Raw genomic sequence first — 17,402 nt, forward strand, 5'->3', positions numbered from 1 at the left:
TTACGGCATGCAGTCAAGTGCACGTTCGTTCGAGCGGATGCAGATGCTGAGATGCGTACGCGCGTGTCCAAATCCCAGTTCCAGGCGTTGTCGCGCCTCCATATCGCGGTCGCATGTTACTGCCGGCTTGTAAACCGGGTGACTGTTCTCAGATTCACCATGCATGCTTATGCACACTTGGCCGTGTGCTTCCGGTAGTTTTTGATGCGTTGGGTATTTTGTAATAATCAGGTCAGGTGTCAAGACGGCCTTGCCTCTTTTTTTGGTAACGCGCTGCTGTTTCTTTCTATCTGCCATGCTTGCAATTGGCCGTCAGATCGGGTGGATCGTACCTGAAAGCCTTTCCAGAGTTGTTTCCCCATGTTTCTGTTCTTGGACTACAAAAGCTTCATCTGGAGGGCAAGAGATGTGGGTGTAATGTGTGACCTACATCCAGCAGGGAGTGGGACTCTACGGCGGCATTGCGGAATACGGACTAGCCCTAACTTGGGGACCATACCATCGCCACCAACTCAATCAACTCCAGCACACTGTTCTGAATTAGCGACAAGTGATAACCCCTCACCTACTGCAAAACTACCCCCCCAAAAAAAAAATCGTATCACTGACCGGTCATTTTCAGTGCGGTATCGACGGTCACTGTACAGCAAAACTGCAAAAGTAGACTAGCCGTAGAAAAGTCACGAGCAATTACTCCCCCGTGCAAAAAGAATATAATCTTGTATTTCCAACCTTGTCTAATTTTTTTTTGTAATCGCAGAGTTAGAGAACACATTTTTTAATGGGACACATCTATTAAAAATACCTAAAACTATCATACTTTATCAATCTATGAAAAGAACATTCCATAAAGCAACCATTTCAAAAATGATAAAGGAGGAGTAAATACGTAATTTTACATCTACACTAATCGTACTACCTTGAAAGGCGAGATTTACTTTTTTTTTAGAACAGAGGTAGCAGTAAAACGCAAGCACGGGCTCTGAACGGCTGAGGCTGTGTTTAGTTCCAGGAAGTTGGAATTTGAGGTTACTGTAGCACGTTCGTTTTTATTTGGCCAATAGTGTTCAAACATGGATTAATTAGGTTCAAAACGTTCGTCTCGTAATTTCCCACCAAACTGTGCAATTAGTTTTTTTTTCGTCTACATTTAATACTCCATACATGAACCACAAACATTCGATGTGACTTTTTAGAATATTGGGGTGGAACTAAACCAGGGCTGAATATATGAATGGTGCCCCGTGTTACGGCAGGGCACAGCAGTCCATCTCAGCGAGCACACCTGTTTAGACACAAATGTCTGGCATTGTTGACACTGCACACATGACATGCTGGATGCTGTGGACTTCTTTGACCGTGCGACCGTTGAAGCAATCAGCACACACAGGGACGGTCGACACTCGCGAGGGCGTGCGTGAGTGTCCGTGCGAGAAACGGGCCGTGTTCTGACTTCTACACTGTTCGGTTGACTGGTTCATATCATTGCTGGTTTATAAAGAAGTACGGCTGGCTGAAAATTTATGATTATTTACGACACGCCACAGCCAAACGAACATCTGGTGCGCGCACGCGCTGTGCCGTTGTGGCCTGTGGGGGCACTTGAATTTCCTGCCCGGGTTGTCACCAATCATCAGACCCTTCACCCTTGTGTGTGTGCTGGGCAGTGGGCAGGGCGGCTCGTGCTCACATGGCACAAGGCAGAAACCCTGTCCCGCTGCCGTCCGCGCCGGGGGACACTGTTGCCTGTGCTCCGTTCGCTCGCAAGGAATTGGCGTCCCGATCGCCGGCTCGAGCATGGCCGCAGTGCCGGGGCTCGGCCGTCTCCCCGGTCTCGGACCACTCCGCTTCAGGAGACCCTCGCGTCGTCCACGCGCGAGCGCACGAGCGGGTGTCCTCCCATCCGGCCATCCCATGGGCGCGAGCGCGAAGCCGCGAACCGTGGCACGGTCGGCTGACGCCGCGGCCTGCGGGGAGGGGTCGCGCATTGAACTCGTAGTAGGCGAGGTGATTGGAGCCGTCGCTGCTTCGGCCTGCCGCTTGCTGCTCCAGTGGTCCGGCACCTCCGCTGGCCTCGTGCCTGACCGCGACGGACGACGGACACGGCCTGCGCGCATGCAACACAACATTGATGTGGTTTCACGTTGGACAAGGAAGCGTGCAGCTTTTATTGGGGCAGAGGAGTTACGAGGCGGCCAGAGGACAGGGCGGGCGGCCCCGGGCCACCAGGTGGAATGCGGATTCCGTCCCGGTCGCAGCCGCAGGGTGGACGGAGGAATTAACTGCTGGTAGGCTGTATCAGCGGTCATCGTTGGACAATTTTCGTCATAAATGATCGTGGATTATTTATTGTTGGCTAGTTTAATATAAGAAAAAAATACTATTACAACTTATAATCTACGATCGTATATGAGCAAGAGAACAGACTGTATACTCCCGGTGCTGGTCCTGCCAGGAGTGAGGTGTGAGGAGTAGCATGATCGTACAAATTGTTGCGATGCCTAGGCACCTGCGACGCTGCGTGCGACGCCAAGACACGGATACTAGGCACCTGCGACGCTGCGTGCAACGCCAAGACATGCCGCCAATCTGCTGTACAGGGGCTGATCCAAAAACGGAGTAACATTTCCCACCGTTCCTCCGGTCTTTCTTTATATGTGTTCAGTATATAGCTGAAAACTGCAACGGCGACAAGTCGTTTCAAAGTCTAATCACTACTGTAACTCCTTTTATTTTCTTGATTTTTTTTATTTTTTTTAATCACACTAGATGCAGACATTTACATACATGTACATGTATATTGCTTACCAATAAAGGATGATACTATTAAATTCTAAAATAAAATTCACGAAAATATAAGCCGATGACATCGGGTGAATAATTCCTATCACAACAAATCTAACCCCTTCCTTCCTGTAGCGAAACAGAGAAGTACTCCCTCTATGTTGGTAAAAGAAGTTGTTTTGGACAAGGTTTGGGTCAAATATTGAAAATATAAATCATGAATAACTTTTAAGTTGTTGAGTTTGAAAATGTAAAAACCACATGAATAGATTTGTCTTGAAAATACTTTCATAAACATATACATATAACACTTTTTAATAAATATACTTTAATAAAAATAAAAAGTTAAAGTTATGCTTGGGAGACTGTGTCGCTGTCCAAAACGACTTCATTTACCCAGAGGGAGTACTGTTTTTGGCAGGATAGGTAATTCAACCTAGCTGAGTGGGCTAGATGTAGCCCACTTTGAAAGGGTACTTGTAAGCCCAAAGCCCAACGTAAATGCATTTTAGGCCTTTACGACGTAGCCGAAATTTGTAAGACCAAAGCCCAACGTAAATGCATTTTAGGCCTTACGACGTAGCCGAAATTTTGGCCCAGGACAAAACGAAGCCCATACTATTATTCCAAGCACCCTATGCAGTTTTCTCGTGCAAACGCAGAACATCTCACGATTTCTCCTGTCATCTCGCCGCAGATCGAACGCCAAAAACCCTAGCTCCCGTCCCCCCTCTCCATCTCCGGCCCCGGCCACACCCTGGCTACCTGTGCCAACGGCGCCGGTAGACGCCATGGACAGTTCCCTCGCGAGCGCGGCGGCGATCGCCGACCAGCGCCAGAAGATAGAGCAGTACCGCCACATCCTCGCCTCCGTCCTCTCGTCTTCCCCACCAGACATCTCCCAGGCCAAGCGATTCCTCGACCACAGTGATGCGCTTTAATCTAGAACCCTAGAACTAAATTTTTGGGCGATTTTGCTCTTGTTCTGTGTTTAATTGTTGGTATCGATGCGATTGCAGTGGTGTCGGACGAGGTACCGCTCGTGGTGTCGCGGCAGTTGCTGCAGACGTTCGCGCAGGACCTGGGGAAGCTGGAGTCGGACGCGCAGAAGGAGGTCGCCCACTACGCGCTCACGCAGATCCAGCCGCGCGTGGTCTCCTTCGAGGAGCAGGTTGGCCACCTTGGTTTGCTCCTGCGAATGCTACTTTAAACTCCCACATACCACTACATTAGCTTCTAAATGTTGTACTGCAATTGGTTGCCAAGTTGGTTTAGAATGTCAGTTTGTTTTATTCTGCCCATTCTATAGCCCTTTGTATGGCGTGGGTGCCTTAATGGGAGTAGTTGTTTGTGATATTATTTATGAATCATATGGCTGTAATGTTTTGAAATTTTTTATTGATGTTAGTAAAGGGATGATGCAAGAATTCAAGCTTACCACCTCAATGCTAGCAACTGTTATTTCTGTATGGTAACTTCATAGTTTAGACTTTAGACTCTACTATCCAACACGGAGAGAAAGCAAACTTTAAGGTCCTGTGTGGTTCTCTAAAAATTATCAGTCTGCCTGATGATTTGTATTGTTTGGTTGATGGTAGTTATTGATGGAGAGGTCATCATGTTGTTAAGGCCTCATGGTTCTCCTGATGAGTGTATCCTCTTTGAATCTGTATATATTGACTGATCTAGTAAGCTGTTAATTTATAGGAATATGGATAGTAGTAAATTTTGGCACTGTATTTGATTGGGAAAGTTGGAGAATTCTTTTATTTTGTTTGTCCCTGTTTCCATTTTTATTGGGGCATTTGTTCACATGTTCTGTTTCGTTGTAATAATGTATTTAATGGATATGGTAACACCATACTGGAGATTCATGCTGCCACATGATACGTGCTCATGTGCATTCAGTACATTTTTTTCCACCACGGCCGAACCAAATTTCATTACTTAAAAGCAACGAAATTACAAAAGTTTGACAATCCAAAACGCAAACACCTCCGAACTAACGAACTGCCTAATTGTACTGAACACGAAGGGTTCGGCCAACCGGCGACCAAGAACCAACGAAGTCCAACACAGGTTATTGTGCATTCAGTACATAAATATATGCATCGATAGGTTGGCTGTATGACGTTGCTGTTAAATTGTCTTCTTGTTATGTAATTATGTTATTGTTAAATTGTCTTCTTCGAGTTGTAATCTATACGTTATGCTGTGGCCTTATCTGCGTCAAGCTGCTAAAGCCCCTGTTATAAGGAGCAGTTGGAGTGTTGCATCCATTCCTTTGGATCATTTGTTGCAATTAATTTTCCTGCCTAACCATAAAGGCTATTTGATAGATTGGTAAAAGCAAAGAAAGGAAAAATGGTATTTACACCAATGACACTTTATTCTGTTCATCTTCTATATATTGCTCTGATGACTTTTTCTTTTGTGGTTGTGCTGTTTGCTTGACATGTCGAAACATATTGTGATCACAATGATGGAAGTTAAAGAAATGTGTGCTCATGTTAAGAAACTAAGCTTTGAACATGTAAATATCAGATCTGTTAAATTTAAAATCAGCAGGGGAAAAGGTTACGTTATGCCAGATTCTATTCACATGCACAGAATAAAATTTCTCCAGAATGCTCTTACCATTTTCAGCTGTCTACAAACACTCACAATGCCATCTCTGACCTTAGTTGGTAATTTGTAAAGAACTGTTGGTAACAATCACTATATCTAAATTGTCTGATTGTTTATCCACAGGTGGTAGTGATTAGAGAGAAGCTTGCAGAGCTGTATGAGTCTGAACAACAATGGTCAAAAGCAGCACAAATGCTAAGTGGGATTGACTTGGACTCAGGAATCAGGTAGAAACTGATTTGTCTTGACTCTTTTCATGTTATATGAATGGAGTTTTACATATTGACACGGAAGTTCTGGCTTATTCCTTTCAATTAGGATGCTTGATGACACCAACAAATTATCCAAGTGTGTCCAGATTGCACGACTCTATTTAGAGGTTAGTGCTCGTTTTTTGGTATGCCATCAATGCTCAGTGTTTGCTGAACTCATTTAATTCTTCTCTTCTTAGGATGATGATGCAGTGAATGCCGAGGCTTTTATCAACAAGGCTTCATTTTTGGTCACCAGTAGCCACCAGGAAGTTCTAAACTTACAGTACAAGGTTTGTTATTTTGGGAACAGTAGACCAATATATATATTTTTTTACATGCTAGGCAAAAGCTTGATTCTGCATTATATTTTTATTCCTTTTCAAGGTCTGTTATGCTAGAATTTTGGATCTGAAAAGAAGATTCCTGGAAGCTGCACTTCGATATTATGATATCTCTCAGATTGAACAACGCAAGATTGGAGATGAGTAAGGATTTGCAATATGTTCTTTTCATCGCAGCCTTAAAAAGTTGTTCTGCATGGTTATCCACTGCCTTGCTAGTGCCTAGTTTCTATTACTATGCTTTTCATTCATATTTCTCATTATTTCACTCATTTTATGGATTTACTATTTCATACATAAGCAACATTTTGCTGTTTTGGAAATTGGTTGTGTGATTGATTTCGCAGCCTTAAAAGGTTATTCTGCATGGTTATCCTTTTGCCTTGCTGGTGCCTGGTCTATATTACTATGCCCTTTATTGTTATTTCTTATTTCTTATTATTTCATTTGTTTTATTTTTTATTATTAATTATTTCATATATAAGTAACATTTTTATGTTTCGTACATTGGTTGTGTGTGATTAATTTTGCAAGTTATAACATGAGACATGTGGTTTTCCTGTTTTCTTCTAAACTGCAATGGTTATTCTGATGGAACCTAAATTGTATATGATGCCAGAGAGATTGATGAAAATGCACTGGAGCAAGCTCTTAGTGCTGCTGTAACATGCACAATATTGGCTGGTGCTGGTCCACAACGTTCCCGTGTTCTTGCTACTCTGTACAAGGTATCATTTTTGTCGTCTCATCTCAATGTACTTGGATTACGTGCTGGCAGTATCTACCCTCAGCTGTGCTTTACAATTGTGAGCAATGGAATACAACTCTCTAGATATATTGTGTGTTAAATGCTTTGGATTTGTTCATCTCAGTTATATAAACATATGTTGCATGTTTAGCTTATTATAGTTTAGTCAAGCTGTAAACTGTAATATTCATCTCACTTGTTCTCTGTCAAGGTGATGCAATAAATACCAATTAATCTGGGTGCTTATGTCTTATCTGGTAAATATGGGCTGACAAAAATTCTAGCTTCTGGCTTGAGCTGGGTGGTTTCAGATCTTTCCCAGTGCAATTAGTGTGTATATATGCATTTTTAGGTCTTGTAATCTAGATGTTTGGGTTCAACTTTGAGGCTGCGAGTCCACACCTTATCTATCGTGTTTGTCTCTTTTGCTTTATTTACACTCGAAGCATTTATTAAGCCTCTTATTGCATTATGCTCCTTTCAGGATGAAAGATGCTCGAAGTTGAAGATATATCCAATACTGCAGAAGGTTTGTGTTATTAGTAATTAATCTCTAGGCATTATATCCTGTAATGTAATTTTTTCTTTGCTGACAATGACAAGTCTTGCCCAAATCTTTCAGGTTTATCTTGAAAGGATTTTGAGGAAACCAGAAATTGATGCATTTGCAGAGGAGCTGAGGCCGCATCAAGTTAGTTGACCTCTATATGCTTGATTTTAAAACAATTTGTTATCTATGATGTCTTAACAGTTCGTTTTGTTTCAATCTACAGAAAGCTTTATTACCAGATAGGTCGACTGTGCTTGACCGAGCAATGATCGAGCATAATCTCCTTAGCGCCAGTAAACTTTACACAAATATCAGGTGAACTGACTTGCCCATGTTTACTAAATTCATTAGGATCTAATCTTGCTAATCAAACATCTTATTTCTGCAGCTTTGATGAGCTTGGGACATTATTGGGGATTGATCCAAGGAAGGTAAGCCCCTTTGCAGAGATATTTCTCTCCTTATCTTCACATCTTCTCAGCCCTTCAGTCGATCTGGAGTGTTTTAGCTCTGTTTTTATACATGAGGAAAACTACCGTGAAGACTTACAGCCTGTTCGCTTGTTGGTTTTAGTCAGGGCTTATCAGTCAGCCAACAGTGTTTTCCTCTCACAACAAACCAGCACCAGCCGGGCTTATCAGCCCAAAAAACAACCAGCGAACAGGCTGTTAGTAAGTATGCACGGGTGTTTAAATCCAAGGGCTAAAGTTTAGGGGTGTCACATCGGGTGTCACATGAAGGTGTCACATCGAGTGTTTGGATAGTAATAACAAAACAAATTACACAAGTCCTCAGTAATCCGCAAGACGAATTTATTAAGCCTAACTAATCCGTCGTTAGCACATGTTTACTGTTGCACCACATTGTCAAATCATGGACTAATTAGGTTTAAAAAATTCGTCTCGCAAATTAGTCTCAATCTGTGCATTTAGTTTGGTAATTATGCTATATTTAATACTCCATGCATGTGTCCAAACATCTGATGTGATAGGGGCTAAAGTTTAGGAGGGGGAAATAAACAAGCCAACGTTTTATTTCCCATGAGCTGGAAAGTTTTGTTTGGCCTAGCTTATACTTAAGGTTTTTTTTTTGTTAACTGATGATGTATTATTACGTGTTTGCTTGCTTATGTTGGTATATGTGCAGCACCTAAAAGCTGCGTTGTAGATGAATCCTTTATATCATGAGTACCAGACTACAGATAGTCAATTCAGGTTCCAGTATGTTTTGTGATTTTCCAAATTTGATCGTAGTTCCCAATATTTGGATATTGACAGGCTGAGAAGATAGCATCCCGGATGATTTATGAGGATAGAATGCGGGGTTCAATTGATCAGGTGCTTAAACAAGTTCTTTTCTTGAAATGACCTATCTGATGTTGAAGCCTAAAAATTTCTGTGATAGATTTGCCCTTGTATGTTAATAGTGATTTGAATCATGTTCGCCCAAATATTTTCTGTTGGTTCTCAGGTTGAGGCTGTGATACATTTTGATGATGACACCGAAGAGCTACAGCAATGGGATCAGCAGGTTAGTATCACATAAGCGTCTCATGTCATGGAAATGGAAAATTGGAAAGACAATGCACGCAGACAAATCTGCACTCACTTGTAGCACAGATTCCTCACGTTGTCTCCACAACCTCCTGCTATTTGGCACCTATGCCAATTATTATTTTCAAGAAAATTGATTAATCGGCCTGATCGGTTGTGCTTGCTTGATACGTGCAGATTGCTGGACTGTGCCAAGCCCTGAACGACATCCTTGACAGCATGTCAAGCAAGGGAATAGCTATTCCGGTGTGAACAAATATCTCATCCTGTCGGTCGATGGTACTTGGCAAAACTGCTTTCATGTCCCCGGAATCCAGAATCAACATTTTGTATAGTTTGCAGATGCAAATGTGTATCTTGTGATTTTGGAACCATTTGTTAGAATACAATCGTCTAATGCAAAATCTGGGGGAGGATGCGTGTTCAAGTAACGCTCACCAGGTTATCATTGGGTTAAATTGCTTATACTGCCTCTCTGCACAAACAATTATGGAAACTTTGTCCATGTCTTGTCGTCTTAACTACGACATCAAGAGCAATGACATCAAGAGCGATATGACTCCTTTGATGTTAAAGTGAACTGGGATTGTTGAAGTCATAGCACTCCTTCGATGTTAAAGTGAACCGGGATGAAGGATGCACGAGCACTCGAGCAGCACAGTATCGTTAGTTCATTAGTAAGCTTTACCAACATAACCGCTGGATTGATTTCATTCAAGTCTTTCCGAATGCCTACCACTGCGGCATCAAGAGCACTCGTGATTCAGGAATCCGCATGATTGGCATCAAGAGCACTCCTATGATTTATGATTCAGCGCTTGTTTAGTTTCATCCCAATTTCCAAAAAGTTACTACAGTACCTGTCACATCGAATGTTTGCGGCCCGTGCATGGAGCATTAAATGTAGATGAAAAGAAAAACTAATTGCACAGTTTGGTGGGAAATTGCGAGACGAACGTTTTGAACCTAATTAGTCCATATTTGAACACTATTTGTCAAATAAAAACGAACGTGCTACAGTAGCCCCAAAATCCAAATTCCTACAACTAAACACAGCAGTCAGTGAATCCGCATGATTTGGCATCAAGAGCACACCTATGATTCAGTGAAGCGGCATGGGATGGAGGATGCACGGGCACTCGAGCAGCATGCTATTCTGTAGTCTAGCAACCGTAGCAAGCAGCAGCACGCATGAACACTTATTTATGGTACATTTCATACAAGCGGGATCTAAACTCAGCAACACAGTTTATCAAACGACACAACAAACACATCACGACCTACATAGCCGACTGATCGACTGGCAGGTGGTCCACTGTACGAGTGGTGGTGACTTGGCAAGTGGCCATCTGTACGAGGCCCCCCTGTTTATTTATACGGAACAGAGGCTACAGCCATTGCTCGGCTGCTCGCTCAGCCACTCCTGAACATACCAGCACGGTAGCGTTTGTTCAGTTTCTTGGACAAGCGATACGGCGGCTCGTCACCTCCCTCTCCCTCCTCTTCCCTCTCTGGCTCGTCTTCGTCTCCACGTCCGCCTCCACGTTCTTCCTCCTCCCTCCGCCGTTCTTCCTCTTCCCTTTCTCTTTCTTCCTCCTTCCTCCTCGCCCTCTCTTCCTCTTCTTGCTCTCTCCTTGCCTTCTCTTCTTCCTCTCTCCTCCGCTGCTTCTCCTGCTCCTTCCTGGCTCGCTCCTCTTCCTCCTCCCTCCGCTCTTCTTCCTCCCGTTTCTTCCTCTCCTCCTCCTCCTCCCGTTCCCTCTCCTTCTCCCGCTCTCTCCTCTCTTCTTCCTCCCGTTCCTTCCTCTCCTTCTCCTCCCGTTCTTTCCTCTCCTTTTCCTCCCGTTCCTTCCTCTCCTTTTGCTCCCGTTGCCTCCTCTCTTCCTCCTCCTCCTCCCGTCGCTTCTTCTCCTCCTTCGCTGCCTTCTCCTCCAGCTCCTCGGCGCACGAAATGCACGACTGTATCGTCGAGTCGCGCTGCGCGGACAGCAGCTTGTCCACGGCGGTCGAGTTGGGCTGCCCCAGCGCCAGCGACAGCACCTTCTTGCCGATGGCCTGCAGCACGGACCCCTTCCCGGCCAGGAACTGCGGGTGGTTCTGCCCCATGTGGGTGCTGAACCCGACGAACACGAACGAGTCGTTGTTGAACGACGTCTGCGCCATCGGGTGGAACCGCGGCACCACGAAGACGTCGCCTTCCTTCACGCGGAACACCGAGTTCCTGCACTGCCACCGCGAGCGGCCGCCTTCGTCTTCGTCCTCGTCGCCACGGCCTCCTGGCCCGCCGCGCCGCTTGTGCCCGTGGTGCCCTTTCCTGGTTCCGCCCGACGGGGTGCTGCTCGGGCACACCGTCTGCACGATCCCTGAGCCGTCCGTCACGATGGCGATCTCCGTCGCCTTGGGGTTCCAGTGAGGCCCCATCATCGAACCCTGCAATTGCAAACAAACGTACAACCCAGTGGATCGTCGTTGATACCATTAGCACTGCACGGTGAAAGAACCATTTGACGTCCGTGCTGATAGATTAACATGGCGAGCTGAGATTATTAATCGCGTGATGGATTACCGTGGTCAGGTTCACCATGAACATGCCAATGTTGGATCCGTGCAGGGCGTCGAGGTCCTTGTTGGTCATCGTCCGGCTCCACCCGTAGCAGTTCTCGACGTCTGGCTTGCCGGAGTAGAAGTTGAACGCCTTGCTCTTCGATTTCTTGTCCTTGTCCTTGCTCTTGTGCTTGTCCTTGTCCTTCTTCTTCTTCTTGTTCAGGAACTCCTCCGGATCGCCCACTCCCAAGAGCGCGTCAACGATGTCCTCAGTCCAGCTGGGTTTCTCGTCCCCCTTCTCCTCTGGGTTGTAGGCTATAATTTGTGGCGGGGTCGGCTCAGATTTGATCGCTTCTACCACCTCTGGTTTGACCTTGTGAAAGATGCGATCGATTAACTTGCTGATCACCAGGCGTATGAGTACCATGTACGGCCGGGGCAGTATGCAAAAGTACTTGAGTACACCAGTTTTCACTTACCCCAAATCCTTGGCGAAGAACATCAGTCTCGAACCCTTTGACAAGATTACTGACGCTGGAATAAGCTTCCACCTTGGGCTTCTGCTTTGACACACAACAATCACAAAGTGTACCGAGGGGTCAACCAAATGCAGAGGAAGGATCGGAGGTTCATTACCGAGGGATCATCGGCGTTGATGCCTTCGCTGGTGAAGATGGCATAGATCCGAAGACGCTGTCTCCTGGCGTTGGGGTAGCTCTGGATGTACAAGATGCTCCCCTGCTCAAAGTTGTAAACGACTCCTCGCTCCACCTCAAGGGAACTCTGTTCGCTGCTCTCTTCTTCTATGAAAGTCACCTTACCCCGACCTGTCTCACAAATCAGACAGTTTGAAAGTTAGCTAGTCGCACAGACGGTATATGTAGCTTCTAGCCTTCTACAGAGAGTACACTAGTGTTTGGTAATCAGAAAGGTTGTTCTACCAAGGACATGTAACTGGTGCTTATTAGTAAGTGCCAAATACATGTGTCTGCTTGTGTTACTAATAAGTGCGTAAACAGCAAGCATGTCACGTCACCTACCGCTGTGAACGTAGAACACCATGTCGGCATGCAGCTGCACGGGCAGAAACAGCGCCCCGGGGTCCATGGTGATGAAGTGCAGCCGGTACGCCGTGCCCGCCGCGTCGGCGACGTCCACGGCCGTGACCGAGCCGGCCTCGCTCTCCGCCACCGCACGCCGCCTCTCCTTCTCCACCACCTGGCCGCCCACCGCGCCGCTCACCCTCCATCTCTCGTGCTGATGCTTCTTCCCGGACGACGCCGCGGCCGCCGAGACGGCGGCCAGGAGCAGCAGCAGGAGCCACGACCGAGCAGTCGTCGCCACCGCCATGACCCAAGCTATTTGTTAGGCAGCTAGAATCTCTGTTCTGTTTTCCCCGTCGCGGCACGGTCTGCGATCTGCAGTGTGTTGGAGCTCGCTTTGGGCCGCTTGATAAGCAGCTAGGCTTGCGCCCTCGGGGACGCTGCGTGCATGCGACGTGGGGGGACGCTGGCGCTGTGACCGTGCATGGGCGAGACGTGGCGACGGAGGGTGGTGGTTGCCGGTGTCGTGGCGCGTGAGGTGTGCCCCGTTCTCAGCCACTTGGCCCGGCCCAGCGCGGTGAGGTGGACTACGCGCTGCGTTCGGATAATCGGATTTGTACATGGCATGTCTGCGGCGAAATTTTCGACTACGGTGTTGTGCTGCGTTCTGTGGATATATACGTGGCCTATCTGGGATTGAGAAGCAATACTTTCACGAGCGAGAGAGGTTCAGAAATCAAAACTGATATTCACGTTTTGAGTGACGAGTACTGGCGTGAGAGATTCAGAAATCAAAACTGATAGTTGGCCAACGGACCGGCCAGGCACGGCCCGCAGGGGGTCGGGCCGGCACGGCACGCCCTGTCTCCCGAGCCGTGCCCCTCCGGGTCTCGTGCCAGCCCATAGCCCGGTGGTCTTAAAACACCTCAAACTGTTTCTCTCATCAGCACTTCTCCATTTTCACAATCACATTTCACAATTCATTCATATTTCAGTATTTTACATTCACAAGTAATAAACCGGTCACAGATTCTAAATTCTAACAAAAGCCACCAAAGAAGACGAAGATTAAGATAGCTGAGCTATTTGTGCAATGCTGTCTCATTAAAAATCTTTCTAGGTAAAACTCACCCTTGTGAGAAACTCTAGAAAGAGAAAAAGAGTGCAGCACAGCTCTTAATTTAGTCTTAAACCATTGTTCCCCAGTATCAGTCACACATCACAGATATAAAGATAACAAATCACTCTCAAGTCTCACAACTCTCAAGTCTCACACACTAAGTACCAGCAGAAGGCACAGATGCAGATCCAGATGTGCCAGCCCCAGATATGCCAGCCGCAGCCGCAGCCCCAGATGCATCTTCATCAAGATAACGATTCTTAAAGGAGTCTTCCAACTCTTGGTTGTCAACAACATGTTGTAACCTTCTTTCTCCTAACTCCCAATCCTTTATACAAACCAGCATCTCCACAGTTTTAGGCAACAAGCGTCGTCGTCGCTCTTCAATTATCCTTCCTGTCAAGCTAAAATATGATTCTGAAGAGACAGTAGAAACAGGAACATACATAATATCTCTAGCAATTATAGATAAGATATGATAGGTTAGTTTATGGTCACGCCACTAGAGATGTAAGTCGAAGTCATCCTCATATACAGTGACATTGTCACTGTCCAGATAAGATGTGAGCTCACAACCAACAACAGAAGCAGATTGAGATGAAGTGCGGGCAGAGGCAGGGAAAGGACCAACAACACCAGATGATCCAGGGCCTCCAAAGATTCTTCCCCATACCTATTTTTTCTTACATATATGGCTTGCAAGCTGTGCAGGCCTCTGAGACCTAATTGTACCAAACTTTCTCTCGTATTTGTTAAACAACTTGTAAATAGCTTACTAAGATCTCCAGTGGTGGTCTGTCTAGAAACCTTAGTAAACCTAGGGTTATGAGCACGACCAATGTACTCCTCCCATGCATCTGTCTCCCCAATACCCAACGGCAAATCAAGCCTAACAATCAAGCGACACAATTCAGATCTAGTAACATCAGGTTTATAGTCCCAGTTATGTACATAACCATCAGGATTGTAAGTAAGCTCAGACTGAACCCTAGCAGCTTGATCAATTTTCTGCCTACAAGATTTCTGGTGCCTCTTCAAATGGCCAGTGCCAGCATTAGATCTAGCAGACAAAATATGCTTACACATTTTACAGGTAGCTTTAGTGCAGATTTTCCTACCATTCACAATCTCATAGATCTCACTAATATCAGCCCACACAACAGATTTACGCTTACCAGTACCAACATCAGAAGAGTTACCAGCAACAGATGGAGCTGAGCCGTTGGAGCAGGCTGGGGACCCAGTCATCGTCGCCCCTTCACCACCGCCGCCGTCTAGATCGATTGGAGCAGCAGAGCCGCCACCGCATCGATACCGAACAAGGCAGCAGCGTCCTCATGGGTGTCGTCGTCGTCCTCAGGGGCCGGGCCTGTCACGATCAGATCGTCGTTGTCGGTGAGCAGCCAGACGATCTCGTCATCAGCACCAACCATGGCGCCCTCGACCGTGGAGGGCTCTCCAGCACCGTTCCTTAATGGTGCGAGGCGTAGCCTTGGTCGCTCTGTGCCACAGCTAGGGGACGACGCATCGGCCACCGACCTACGCAAAGAGATGAAGGAGGAAAAGAACATATCAGAATAGACCAATCATCAATGGAAGAAGAGGAGGGTTAGGGTTAGGGTTGTACCTGCGCAATCAGAGCCCGGTGCCGAAGAAGATGAGGGCCACCCAGAGAAGACGACACACCGGTTAGAAAGACGGCGAGTAGTGGAGGAGGGACAGACGGGGAGTCGGGGACACAAACTCATATAATCACCGAGATGAAGAGGGGAGATAGAGAGAGGGAGAAGGGAGAGGCGGAGAGGGAGGGGATCAAGTAGGAGGAGACGAGGAGTAGGGAGCGGCTCGTCGACGGCAGGCGGATCGAGGTCACCGGAGTCGAGGAGGTCGGACGCCACTAGCAGATGAGACGGCGAGGCGAGAGCGGCATAGCGGGGGGAGTGGAAATGATTTAGGGCTCGGGGTGAGGGTGAGGGCGCCGCGTCTGCGCGCTTATATATGAGGGGGGGAGGCGGGAGGAGCCGTTAGGGTTGCGTCGGTTGGCAGGCCGCGGGGGACTGAGGGTGGAGGGGATGCCGGGCTGCTACCGGGCCGACCCTTGCAAGCGGGGCCGTGCCGTGCTAGCCCACGGGCTTGAGCTACGGCCTAGGCACGGTATGTACCCCTGGCCTGGGCCCAGGCTTCGTGCCGGGCCACCGTGCCTCGGGCTGCACGGACGTTTTTTAGTACTGCAAGTGTGATTCACGCAAGTTTTGGGCCAGTCTCACCGATTGTTTTTCCATTCTCCAGCGAATTCCAACATAGTTCGTAGAAAATCCAAAGTATAAAAAAATGGACAAAAGGTGGGGGGTGATCATCAGCGGTTGGAAAGGGAACTTCTGATTCGGGCCGACCGAGGGGCAGTCGTCGAGCGTGGATTTGTGTGTTTTGTTTGGTGCAGGACAAAGAAGCAGGCTAGCAAAAAGGAATTTTTGGGCACTTCCGTGGTGTGGCGTGCGTGATCTCTCGCCTTCTCACTCAGCGGAGATGATGGGCCATCTCCCGTTCTTATTGGGCTTTATGCAGTGGGCTGCTGCAGCTCGTCTTCCCACCTAAATTTGTTGAGTTTTGTTCAAAAAGAAAACCTAAATTTGTTGAGTTTTCCTTAAAAAACCTAAATTTATTGAGTTTTCCTTAATAAACATCTAAACTTCGTTGATTAGGGGCGCAGCCAAAGTTTAGACATAGGAAGGCCATTCAAACAATCAGCAATTACGCATGATGAAATACATATACGGCAACAATATATCCCCTCCAATCCAAAATGAATGTTCTCTCTTTATAAGGGGTCAGTCCATCTTACCTTACATCAAATTATAAAAAAGGTATTCATAACTATGATGCGTAATAAGTATAATTAGATGGATAATTGAACCTCTTATAGGTCTTGTTCGTTTTCATAATATACCTCTTTTGGAGATACAAATGTTGATAGTATTTTTTATATAAAAACGGACAAACTTAAGAAATTTTAACTTAGTCTAAACCTATGATGGTATTTTTTTTTAGGATAGAGGGAGTACATAACAATCAAATAAAATTGAAAACCTAAAAAAAGAACACCGAATGTTATAGAGAAAAACAAAACATCACTAATTAGCCCCAGGTCTGTAACCTTCCGTCCACCACTACACCTTGTTAGTCATCGATGGTATTTTATTGAATATCAAACTTGTGGGGGTGTATCATCTCGGTCCCCGAACTCAGAAAGTGTGTCATTTCGGTCCTTAAACTCTGTTTGGGTCTCATATTCATCCAAACGGATATGAAGACGGGTACGAATCATATCCGTTTGGATATATATGAGACCCAACTAAAGTTTAAGGATTAAAATGACACGCCTGACAAGTTCGTGGACCGGCGAGAGAAGATGAAGACTAGGATATCGCTGGCGTTGTCTCGCATGCTGCAGGTTCTTCCCGACGTCGGTGTCGGCGAGACGCCGCCACCGATGGACTGGAAGGAGACTCAGGACGCGCACGTGTTCATGACGGACGTCCCGGGCCTGGCCAAGCAACAGGTTGTCGTCGAGCTGGTGGATGGCCGCATCCTCCGCATCTGCGGCGGCAAGAAGGACAACGACGCCAAGAAGGGCGTTCTAGCGGTGGGCCATGAGGAAAAGAAGGAAGAGGAGGGGGGACAGAAATCTTCTCTAAAAGAAAGCAATTGATTGATAAAAGAGTAAAGTTCATGGCCAATCCTCGAATTTATAGAGGTGTGTCATTTCGCTCCTTAAACTCTGCTGGGGTTTCATATTCATCCAAATAGATATGAATTCATACCCGCTTCCATATCCGTTTG

The 17,402-nt window shown here is 46.4% G+C and overlaps 2 protein-coding genes across 2 annotated transcripts; one reads left to right on the plus strand and one right to left on the minus strand.

The window, feature by feature from the left end:
* The first annotated feature begins 3,447 nt into the window (after nucleotides 1-3,447).
* LOC136505139 (COP9 signalosome complex subunit 4-like) lies at nucleotides 3,448-9,456 on the plus strand. Its single transcript, XM_066500245.1, has 14 exons — nucleotides 3,448-3,711; nucleotides 3,804-3,955; nucleotides 5,536-5,639; nucleotides 5,731-5,791; nucleotides 5,864-5,956; nucleotides 6,051-6,151; nucleotides 6,627-6,735; nucleotides 7,240-7,284; nucleotides 7,378-7,446; nucleotides 7,529-7,620; nucleotides 7,694-7,736; nucleotides 8,583-8,642; nucleotides 8,776-8,835; nucleotides 9,036-9,456. Exons 1-14 carry the CDS (start codon nucleotides 3,576-3,578, stop codon nucleotides 9,108-9,110), a joined length of 1,200 nt encoding a protein of 399 aa, XP_066356342.1. The 5' UTR covers nucleotides 3,448-3,575; the 3' UTR covers nucleotides 9,111-9,456.
* A 551-nt stretch (nucleotides 9,457-10,007) lies between these two features.
* Nucleotides 10,008-12,777, minus strand: LOC136505149 (vicilin-like seed storage protein At2g18540). Its single transcript, XM_066500257.1, has 5 exons — nucleotides 12,440-12,777; nucleotides 12,036-12,226; nucleotides 11,879-11,959; nucleotides 11,422-11,772; nucleotides 10,008-11,285 (listed from the first exon to the last, which is right to left on the minus strand). Exons 1-5 carry the CDS (start codon nucleotides 12,747-12,749, stop codon nucleotides 10,272-10,274), a joined length of 1,947 nt encoding a protein of 648 aa, XP_066356354.1. The 5' UTR covers nucleotides 12,750-12,777; the 3' UTR covers nucleotides 10,008-10,271.
* Between the last annotated feature and the right edge of the window lie 4,625 nt (nucleotides 12,778-17,402).

The sequence above is a fragment of the Miscanthus floridulus genome, chromosome 1 (genome assembly GCF_019320115.1).
Source record: "Miscanthus floridulus cultivar M001 chromosome 1, ASM1932011v1, whole genome shotgun sequence".
NCBI lineage: Eukaryota > Viridiplantae > Streptophyta > Magnoliopsida > Poales > Poaceae > Miscanthus > Miscanthus floridulus.

Bases quoted from the DNA above. Each gene is read 5' to 3' on its own strand.
- LOC136505139 (XM_066500245.1), top strand. From the start codon at position 3,576: ATGGACAGTTCCCTCGCGAGCGCGGCGGCGATCGCCGACCAGCGCCAG. The intron at 7,737-8,582 runs GTAAGCCCCTTT...GGATATTGACAG, and splicing joins TGGGGATTGATCCAAGGAAG to GCTGAGAAGATAGCATCCCG. The intron at 8,643-8,775 runs GTGCTTAAACAA...GTTGGTTCTCAG, and splicing joins TGCGGGGTTCAATTGATCAG to GTTGAGGCTGTGATACATTT.
- LOC136505149 (XM_066500257.1), bottom strand. From the start codon at position 12,749: ATGGCGGTGGCGACGACTGCTCGGTCGTGGCTCCTGCTGCTGCTCCTG. The intron at 11,773-11,878 runs GTAAGTGAAAAC...ATCTTTCACAAG, and splicing joins TTCTTCGCCAAGGATTTGGG to GTCAAACCAGAGGTGGTAGA. The intron at 11,286-11,421 runs GTAATCCATCAC...TTGCAATTGCAG, and splicing joins TCATGGTGAACCTGACCACG to GGTTCGATGATGGGGCCTCA.